The sequence below is a fragment of the Anabas testudineus genome, chromosome 12, assembly GCF_900324465.2.
Source record: "Anabas testudineus chromosome 12, fAnaTes1.2, whole genome shotgun sequence".
Classification (NCBI taxonomy): Eukaryota; Metazoa; Chordata; class Actinopteri; order Anabantiformes; family Anabantidae; genus Anabas; species Anabas testudineus.
In genome coordinates this window covers 1,456,477-1,466,110 of record NC_046621.1, presented here as the reverse complement: position 1 = coordinate 1,466,110, position 9,634 = coordinate 1,456,477, and the positions used below count along the sequence as shown (strand labels likewise).

Below are 9,634 nucleotides of genomic sequence, written 5' to 3'. Positions count from 1 at the left end.
TTTAGGTGCCAAGTTAACCACCGTCTCAATTCTAGAAGAGGAGCTGGAGCTAAATATCCTGGAGATTTTGTTGTTGCTGTTGTCCCAGAAGAGGGACTACTTAGTACTTACTCAGAATGATGGTCCACCCTACATAAAAAAGAAACCAATGATTAGGTAATTAATTATCAATGAGCTGTTACTATAGTTTGAGGTTCTGAGTTAATCAGAAACAACTGATTCACTAGTTTATTATCTCCCAGAACGCTTTCAAGTAACGTATCAACTCACCATCTGCTGCAGAAACTACCAATTACTAATCACTAATCAGTAACTGCAGATTGATTAATTTGGTATTTTCCATTCTCTCATCATTAGTTATCTAGTTAGAGAGGAAGTACTAATAAACTAACTGTTAAGTATCATGGAAAACAGCTCACATCCTCTGGTCAAACAGCAGAGCAGCTTCAGTCGGAGACTTCTGCAGCTCTGCTGTGATGAGGAAAGCTACAGTCATTCCTGCCAACAACCATCACCCTGTACGATGACTATATTCAGACAGTGGAGAGCTGTGCTCCAACAGTTTAACCATCACTAGTGACAAACTTCATTATATTGTATTATATGCATCTCCTGTTACGGCACATTCATCTTAACATTCAACTGCACAACACGTTTAGTAGTTTTCCTTTCCTCCCACATGACTCTCTACAGTAACTCATTACTGAGCAGTTCTTCTTCTCTTCTTCTCCACTCACTCTTTTGATGCAGGACTGAGGTGACAAACAGCGCCCCCTACCGGTCACCCCTCACCCTCTCTTGCAGAGAACCTCTCCGGTCCTCCTTAAGTGTTTATGACAAACATGCCCCCCCTAACCCCCCCCCCCCCCCGCCCCGCCCTGAATGAACACTGTGACTCGACGCTATCGTCCTGTGTGTGTGGGCGCATGTGAGCGCGCGTGTGTGCGTGCGTGTGTGCGTGTTTTCCACGGAGGGAACTTCACTGTCAAAAGTCCACATCGGACTTTATCAGCTCCAGACCGGGTCCAATGGTCGGCGCCGCCTGATCTTTGGATGTTTGCACCGCGGCTCCTGCTGCACACAACAGGCGGCTGTGAAGGCGGATCGGGTTTGAAAGTTAGGCCAGGTTATCGCAGTCATGTCCGGGCAGCCTCTGTTCGTGAACCCGTTCCGCAGACCCCAGTGTTTGGCTGCTGCAGCTCCGGCGGGGAAAGCCAAACTCACGCACCCGGGCAAAGCGATTCTGGCAGGTAAGAAAGTTTGTGCAGCGGCGGTTCGAGCACGGAGGCGCCTGTTTGACCTGTTTACAGGTTCGAGCAGCAGTGAGTTCATTTGGCTGCAGCTCCGTCCTCTCATATCACTCCTGTCCTCCGTGCATATGAAAGATATGGAGCAGTGCAGGCTGGAGAAAGTGGACGAGGTGTGGTTCACCATGCTGGACTTGTCTTAAAGACACCATGTGTGCAGGTCATTAAAGAGTCATTAAAGACACGGACTTCAGTTTCCTTAGAAAAAACTATTTAAAACCTTTCATTTAAAGGTCTTAAATGGTGTAGTAATAATGTTTAAACTGCTTCTTATGTAGTATTTACTTTGTATTGTGACCAGTGGTATTATAATAATTATTGTTTTATTCAGAGTTGTTGGAATTTAATGCACTTATTAAAAACAGTCACCGTCTTATTATCTGTACTGGTTTTCAGTGCATATGTTGATGTTCAGTGCTCAGTTTAAATGGGGGAACTCTGCAGAGAGCCTGAATGACACAGTAGCTCCTCTCTTTATAGCGAGGTAATAAAACATCAAACTTTAGTAGTATAAATAGAGTTTACAGAGAAAGCTTTGGTTTTGAACCAGAGTACTGACTGAACGTGGGGACAGATAATTTGAGGCCACAGTAACAGAGCTTGTTATTTATGTCCTGTGTCCTGGGACTTTTAGACTACAAGCAAATGGAAGTTATCATTCACTGCAGATCTTTGCAGTTCATCTGGCTGGAATTGTCTTTAGGTCAATATGCTTTGGCTGCATTTTGAACATTTCATACCTTTGTCCTGCCAAACCAGTCGGGACAGATTATCTGGGACTATAGTAGTAAAACGTGTTGCTCAGCTCGGGGCTGAAGGTTGGACTGTTTGCTGGTATTTGCTGGACTTGTAGACTTTAGTACCCTGTGGAAAACAGCCTGAGTGCCATGAACTCACCTGAGTGACTCGTTAGTCAATCAGTCACAAACGTCACTCAGAGCTGACAGAGGAACTATTAGGAGCCTGCAGCCACATGTATGCTCATAGTTTATTATGATGAATCACGTTTGGATGTTTAAAGTTGATGTGATAGTTGTTACCGGCTCCACACGTTCCTGTCAGCAGTGTGCTCGGTGTTTTCTGTTGACCTCGTGTCATTATGGTTCGTGCCCGGAGGCCGGGGTCACAGTGACAATCACATTGCTCTGTCAGCCTCAGCACACATTCACCTGGGTTTACCTGCAGTTTCTCATTTGATCCTGCAGCGATGTGCATCGAAACCACAGATCTGTGTTCTCGTTAAGTCTTTTAGTGTTAATAAACAGTATGGTAACATGGCAACTCAAATTAGGATGAAAATAACTCAGTCATTGCATCATATGAGTGGATGAGACGGCAGCTACAAGCAAGAGAAAAACAACTCTGGAATTATTAACTAATACCAGTTAATGACCCTTCAGGAACTAGTTCTGATTGATACCCACTCACTCAAATCACAAGCAAACCTCTTTTCCCACATTAAACTCTTAACAAACGAGACAGTTAATGAGTGAGCTTCAGTCATTCTTTGTTACCTTTGGACAGAGCTAGGCTAGCTGTTTCCACCAGGTTCCAGTCATTATGCTAAGCTAAGCTAAGAGTAGCTTCAAATTTAACACACGAGAAACATGAGACTGGAAAAATAAGTGTCAAAATGAGCAAAATCAGTGACACTATTAAAAAAGTGTGGAAATAAAAATAGATATGTTTCAACATTAGGATAACATGTTCACTTCCAGCCTGAAATAATAAATAATCATTAAATAGTGGCTCTGAACAGATGGAGCACAGGTGGAACCGTTAACAGTGATGATACGGCTGTAATCATGTTTTTCTGTGTTAGTAAATCCGTATTTATTTTCTAGACAGATCAACAAACCTTTCAGGTTTTGTCTGAAGACGTAGAAGCTACTTCTGGAGGTGAACGGCCTGTTACACTGACAGTTTGACCCTCTCCTCAGGTTACCTGCACGCTGGGCTCGATAAACTGGTTTTATGTCTTTTCCAGCTTCAACACGTAGGAGTTATGCAGGTACGACACAGAGGCCTGTTTGCAGATGATGATAATGATGTGCACTGTTTTGGAGGTGAACTTAATTAGTAGGTGCAGCTGCACTTGGAAAGCCAGCGTCTAATCCAAGCAGCGCCTGGGTGTGTGTCCTAACCGCCGCCGTCAGAGCCTCATGTGGCTCCAGCTGAAACCCTTTGGATGTTTGGGTGAAAACAGTCATTTGTTAAGCTGTAATCTTGTGGTTGTACATGCAGCGGTGTGCATGGCTCACTGTTCCCTGCATGATATTTTGGTAGAAGAATGCACATTAACTGCATCTACACAGGACTCTGCTCTAAACTTCCAGCCTTCAGGTTGTAGTTTCAGTTTTACCACCACTGCTCAAATATGCAGTTTTTTAATCAGTTTCACTCCCTCAGAGTCTCTTTAAGCATCTGTAGTCAAGTTTAACCAGAACAAATCTTTAGTGTCAGATGCTCCTGAACACTCAGCTCAGGGTTTCTGTACCGTACGTGATGCAAACATGACGGGAGCTCACCAGAGGAATCGGACCACTATCTGCCGGTGGTGATGTGGTGAGCAGTGTGATCTCTGGAGGTTAACACACCCCCTTGAGTTGTAGCAGGGCCAAGGGGAGTATCAGCAGACAGCATCGCACTGACATCAGCAGAGCCAATCCACTGCAGGCTGCATGTTTGCTGTTGAACGGCAGATGTGTGTCAACCAGGAGTTTAAGGTGGAGCTGCTCTGTACTGTACTGAACACGTCCCTGTTGTACTGCATGTGTTATGTGTGGTGACATTTATAAGTTTACTTTGTTTTGCTCTTTCTCTCATGTATATTTAAGTTTTATAGTCTTTTAATTTGGGAAACAGAACTAGAAAGCTGCATCTGTCATTTGACAAACTCTTCAACGTTCACTGAGGCAGGAATAGACTGATACAGAAGCTCATTCCTGCCAGTAGGAGAAAATGAATTGAAGTGTTACGTCTGTACAATGTCAGAAAGTAGTGACAAATGTTCATCACAGCTTCAGATGATGTTATTCTAATGAAACTGGATGAGGCTATAATAGTGTGAATAAATGAACTGGTGTGTAGTGAACATTTTGTTCATATATAATATACGTTAAATAAAGAAAAACTACACTTTAATGATCAATAATGAATCACTGGTGTGTGTGTTTGTCAAGGTTTGGTGTGATGATGCCGTTTGTCAGATTAATGCTTCTGTCTCCCTGAAATGCACGTGTGTGTGTAGACTGACAGAAACATCTCATGTCTGTTTAGTCTCTAGTTAAAATGAGCTTGTTCTTAATGGCGTGTTTCTTCTCGTGCTTCAGGTGGAATAGCAGGAGGTATAGAGATCTGCATCACCTTCCCCACAGAATACGTTAAAACTCAGCTGCAGCTGGATGAGAAGGCAAATCCTCCCAAATACAGAGGCATCGGTGAGTTTATGCTTGTTTCAAACTTTTGTATTTGTAGACAATAATATAGATATTGATTTTATATAGATTATATATTTATATTTATATATAGAGTATTGATACTGATTTGCATAACATGGTATATATAGTAGGTAAGTGAAGCAGGTTGTCTCAGTAGTTTGAAAAGCTTATGGACCACAGACAAACTGCTGTAGAGCAGATTCACCTGTGCTACTTGACTTGTGATGTCATCTAAACCTCAGTGATTGACTGGTTTGAATAAACTGGTTTCCAGGGATCTTACAACAGGTTACAGTGGTTGTAGGATGTTTAAAGTGTGCGCACTCCTTTTGTGTAGATTTCTGTGTGAGTAACAATCCATAGTAAGTCCAGACGTTGTGATGCTGCAGATTAGAGCGTAAGCTTGGACAAACAGACGTGTATTTGCGTAGCATGTTGCTCTGTGTTATCTGTTCGATGAGAATCTGTGAACTTTGGCATAGATCGTGTTTGTCTGCAGGAACTCGGTGTAACGGGCTGTTGTTTCAGGCTGCAGTATGCACACGTTCTACCTGGAAATTCACTGCTCTCGTCTCTTAAAAACATGATGTGATAATGCAGCTTATGATTAAGTTGCCTGAGTAAGCTTTTCTTTGGCTGCTCTCTTCTGATACCAGTAGTAAATCAGTGTTTCTGTTTTTGGAAGTCTGCTGTTCATTTTCTTTCTTTATTTTCCTGGATATATATAAAAAACTTACTACCTTTGTTTGTCTATTTCTCCCACAGTTGACTGTGTGAAGCAGACCGTGAACAGTCATGGGGTGAAAGGTCTTTATAGGGGCCTAAGCTCGCTGCTCTATGGCTCTATACCTAAAGCAGCTGTGAGGTAATGTAGTTCTCCAAGTTAAAACACTCATGTGCATGCACAAATACACACTTCACAAACGGCTCAGTCCGACATTATATAAAAGTACAACAATTCATTTCTAACACACCTCACTGAGAGGGATTTTTCACAACCTGGCAACCCAAACATTGATGCGTTAATGGCTTCATTAACAATTAATACAACTTATGAAGACGTTATAAGGATATGTTGTTTGATTTTCTATTTTCATTGATGATTTTTTCTTAACTCTCCATTATTGTTTTCAGGTTTGGGATGTTTGAGTTCCTCAGTAATAAAATGCGTGATGAGAGCGGTAAACTAGACAGCAAGAGAGGATTCTTCTGTGGCCTTGGAGCCGGAGTTGCAGAAGCTGTGGTTGTAGTCTGCCCTATGGAGACGATTAAGGTACAAAAATAAACCTGCATCATGTAGCATGTATGTACATGTATATGATATCAGTCACAGAAGCCGTATTTCTGCAGAACAAATACTTGACCTGATTATTTCAGTACATTTTACTGATTATACTCTTACTTAAGTATAATTCAGAACTTTTACTTTGGTTTAAACACTTTAAACAAACTTCTACAGACCATAAAACATCAACAACAACATCAAATGTAATAAATTGTCTCCTGTCTCACAGCCGTCATGCAGTCTGAACATTTCACAACCCATCTTTGTTGATTCTTGTAAATCTTTAAACAAAATAACCTTCACCACCTCTGTAACAGAAAAGGACAGAGAGTCCTAAACAAAGTCGACTGCTTACCTCAGCAGTGATTGGAGTTCATTTCACTCATCCAGTCCTTCTCACGTGCCAGTGAGCCATTCTGCCTACATACAAACTAAATATAATTTATTTTGCCTTAAAGATTGTATTATACTGGCTGGTAAGTGGCAGCAATAAAGAAAAACTCATGATTTTAGGGTCATAGGAGGACCCACACTAAAGAGAATTAAATAAATAAAATTAAGTAGCTAGTTTGGTCCTTCGGCTTGTAGAATCACTTATATAATAAAAATAAATTTTACTGTGTCATTTAGGTCAAGTTCATCCATGATCAGACGTCAGCGAACCCAAAGTACAGGGGATTTTTCCATGGGGTCAGGGAGATTATTAGATCTCAAGGTAAGTGCGGAGTCAGTTGCATTTTACTGCCACCTACTGTTCCATCTCCACCACTTGGTCATGTTGCACACAGGAAAATCCTCCTCCAGGTTCATTATTTCTCACGGATTTGAGTTCCTGCATCTATTGTTTCGAGGAGCTTAATGTTCTTCCTGCAGCTCATCACTCCTGAGAATGTCATTAATGTAATTGTTGGTGATGAAATTAAACAGGAAAGCTGTGAAGGCTTTGCCTCTGTTACAATAATGACGGTGGTGTATGTACAGGACTGAAGGGGACTTATCAGGGCCTAACAGCCACCGTACTGAAACAAGGCTCCAACCAGGCCATCCGCTTCTACGTGATGACTTCACTGAGGAACTGGTACAAAGGTTTGTGACTGAATAAAGATTTTTTTAACCAACACGTACAAACAAAAATCAGACAAAGACTCATTTTACTTTATATTTTACCATCAAGGCGATGACCCCGACAAATCCATTAATCCTGTGATAACTGGAATGTTTGGAGCTTTTGCTGGTGCTGCTAGTGTGTTTGGAAACACTCCCCTGGATGTCATCAAGACCAGAATGCAGGTTGGTTGAACAACGTGAAATTCTAATAGTGTCATAATTTTAACCTAGACTGTAGTGACTAATATGTATATATAAGACTGATATGTGTATACGTGTGTTATTCAACAGGGTCTTGAAGCCCACAAGTACAAAAGCACGCTGGACTGTGCCGTTAAGATCATGAAACATGAGGGACCAATGGCGTAAGTTTGTCTGCGGCGTTGATTTGATTCATGGAGACATATTTAATGTAGGCTGTGTTAATGGAGAGTGTGTGACATATGTCCAGTGTGTCAGAAAGCACCATGTTAACAAAGATAAAACGATGTCTGCAAACCCTCATTACCTCATTTTAGACCTCTACTAAATATTATTACCTTGAAGTAACACATTCACTGGCTCGTTTCATTCCTTTTAGGTTCTACAAAGGTACTGTGCCTCGGCTGGGTCGGGTGTGTATGGATGTGGCCATAGTCTTCGTTATCTATGAAGAAGTTGTGAAGGTCCTGAACATAGTTTGGAAGACGGACTGAAGTGGAGACCATGGTGCTACAAAGCAGAAGTGTTAGGACAGACCATCCACATTATTAACAAGGCTAAGTCCCAAACCAGTCTCTTTAAACAGTGCTTGTAGGTTCTAATATCTACCTCTAATTGATTATTAGAAAGAAAAAGATTGGTTCTTGGTTCTTTTAATAACATAGTTAAGGAAGGACTATCTGCATAGAAAAAACACACAGACTGCACAATTATTTACTTAGATTTGTTTTTCTTAAATTCTAGAAGGGGGAAGCTCCCTTAGACCTCAGGGATGGTGACGGGGGATTTATTTAGACCTGCTTGACTAAAGAAAGGGGAACACTTATCAGCACAAAGAAGTGGGTTTCTCGTACAGCGCTTAGAATTCTATTATGTTAATGCTGTATGTACTTAATCAAAGAGAAACCTGACCCAATATAATGTGATTTAGGCGCCAGAGACAGAGAAATTATACTTGAAAATGAGAGATTTTACTAGATGTCAAATACTTTAAAGCCCTTTTTATATGCAAGTATTCCAGTTTTCTTTAAAATTTTCCTTTTCAAAGCTATTATTTCATTCAGTATTTGAAGAAAATTATAAATATTCAGTACTACTCAGAGGCTACTGGTATGTTAAGAAGTAAATGCCTTAAATCACAACTTTAAAAATGAATTACGATTGCAGGATCCGTAGAGGTGCAGATTTTTAATTATAGTCTATATTTACTAGTTATTTAGAAACACACATTTCCATAAAACTGGTGAAGTGGTTTAAAGAGGGTTCACTTTTAAGTTGCAGAGATGCTTAAATTCCATTAATTTACAAGACTGATGCTAAAAAAAGTGCCTATGTATTATGTGATTCATTTTGAGATCTTTTCAGATTAAGAATGATTGAATGTTGTATGTACTTAGTCACTACAGATTGTTTTAATCACTTACTCAATTGCACTGCAGTGGTGCCAGATGTTTAATTCCAGGCATGATGAGATGTTCATATCTTCTCGATTCATCATCACTGCTGGTATTTATGCTTCTAAACTTTTTATTTACTTTACTGCATAGGTGTGCCTGTGAGAAAAATGCCATTAATGGTGCCTTGCATCTCATTCTGTGCAGGATGAGTGGTTTAGAATTAGCTATTTTGCTGATTTTCAGATTCCATTTTTTTAAATTTTAATTGCCTTTTACTTATGATGTGAACTGACAACCAATTTGTGCCAACTGCTGCTCATAAATACACTCTCTGTCAGATTATTAGGTATGAGAAACAGAACATAATGCAGTCTAATACAGAAACCCTGTTATTATTTACCCTAGCCTCAACAAGTACCATTCAGTTCAACAGCATCTTACAAAATGACCATACAACAGTTCACACATTGTCCCCTTCACAAAGAAGGATAGTCTGCCTGAGTTTCAGCTGGGTGTACTTAATAAACTGACAGCATGAGTGTAAAATGCAACGTTAAAAACTTGAGTTTGTAGCTTGTGACTCTGGCATGTTTACATGCAATGCAGAATTTATTTGTGCTCATCACACAGTGTTTACTTTGAGCCTCCCTTTTAAGATTGATGTTTAACCTGGCCTTGCATACGTGTAGATCTGTGTCATAGGTATTTAAATCTCTGAGTTTTACTACTAACGGATGAAAAAAAAATCCAGGAGCTAAAACACAGTATTAGTGCCTTGAGTCGAATTAATTGTAATATGTATACTCACAAGTAAATTCTGGATCAGACTGTTAATGTTGTTGTTTTTATTTCTGTCTTCATTATAGACCAAGTACAAATTTAAGGTACTTTTCTTAT

At 40.3% G+C, this 9,634-nt stretch overlaps 1 protein-coding gene across 1 annotated transcript; it reads left to right on the top strand.

The window, feature by feature from the left end:
* The first annotated feature begins 939 nt into the window (after positions 1 to 939).
* Positions 940 to 9,571, top strand: slc25a1b (slc25a1 solute carrier family 25 member 1b). Its single transcript, XM_026355400.1, has 9 exons — positions 940 to 1,250; positions 4,640 to 4,747; positions 5,513 to 5,612; positions 5,882 to 6,020; positions 6,663 to 6,747; positions 7,014 to 7,118; positions 7,207 to 7,322; positions 7,431 to 7,504; positions 7,720 to 9,571. The coding sequence occupies exons 1-9, from the start codon at positions 1,139 to 1,141 to the stop codon at positions 7,832 to 7,834; spliced, it is 954 nt and encodes a 317-aa protein (XP_026211185.1). The 5' UTR covers positions 940 to 1,138; the 3' UTR covers positions 7,835 to 9,571.
* Positions 9,572 to 9,634: the final 63 nt, after the last annotated feature.

Excerpts from the sequence above, each read along its gene's own strand:
- slc25a1b (XM_026355400.1), top strand. The coding sequence starts at position 1,139 with ATGTCCGGGCAGCCTCTGTTCGTGAACCCGTTCCGCAGACCCCAGTGT. Across the intron at positions 1,251-4,639 it reads GGGCAAAGCGATTCTGGCAG|GTGGAATAGCAGGAGGTATA; the intron begins GTAAGAAAGTTT and ends CTCGTGCTTCAG. Across the intron at positions 4,748-5,512 it reads TCCCAAATACAGAGGCATCG|TTGACTGTGTGAAGCAGACC; the intron begins GTGAGTTTATGC and ends TTTCTCCCACAG.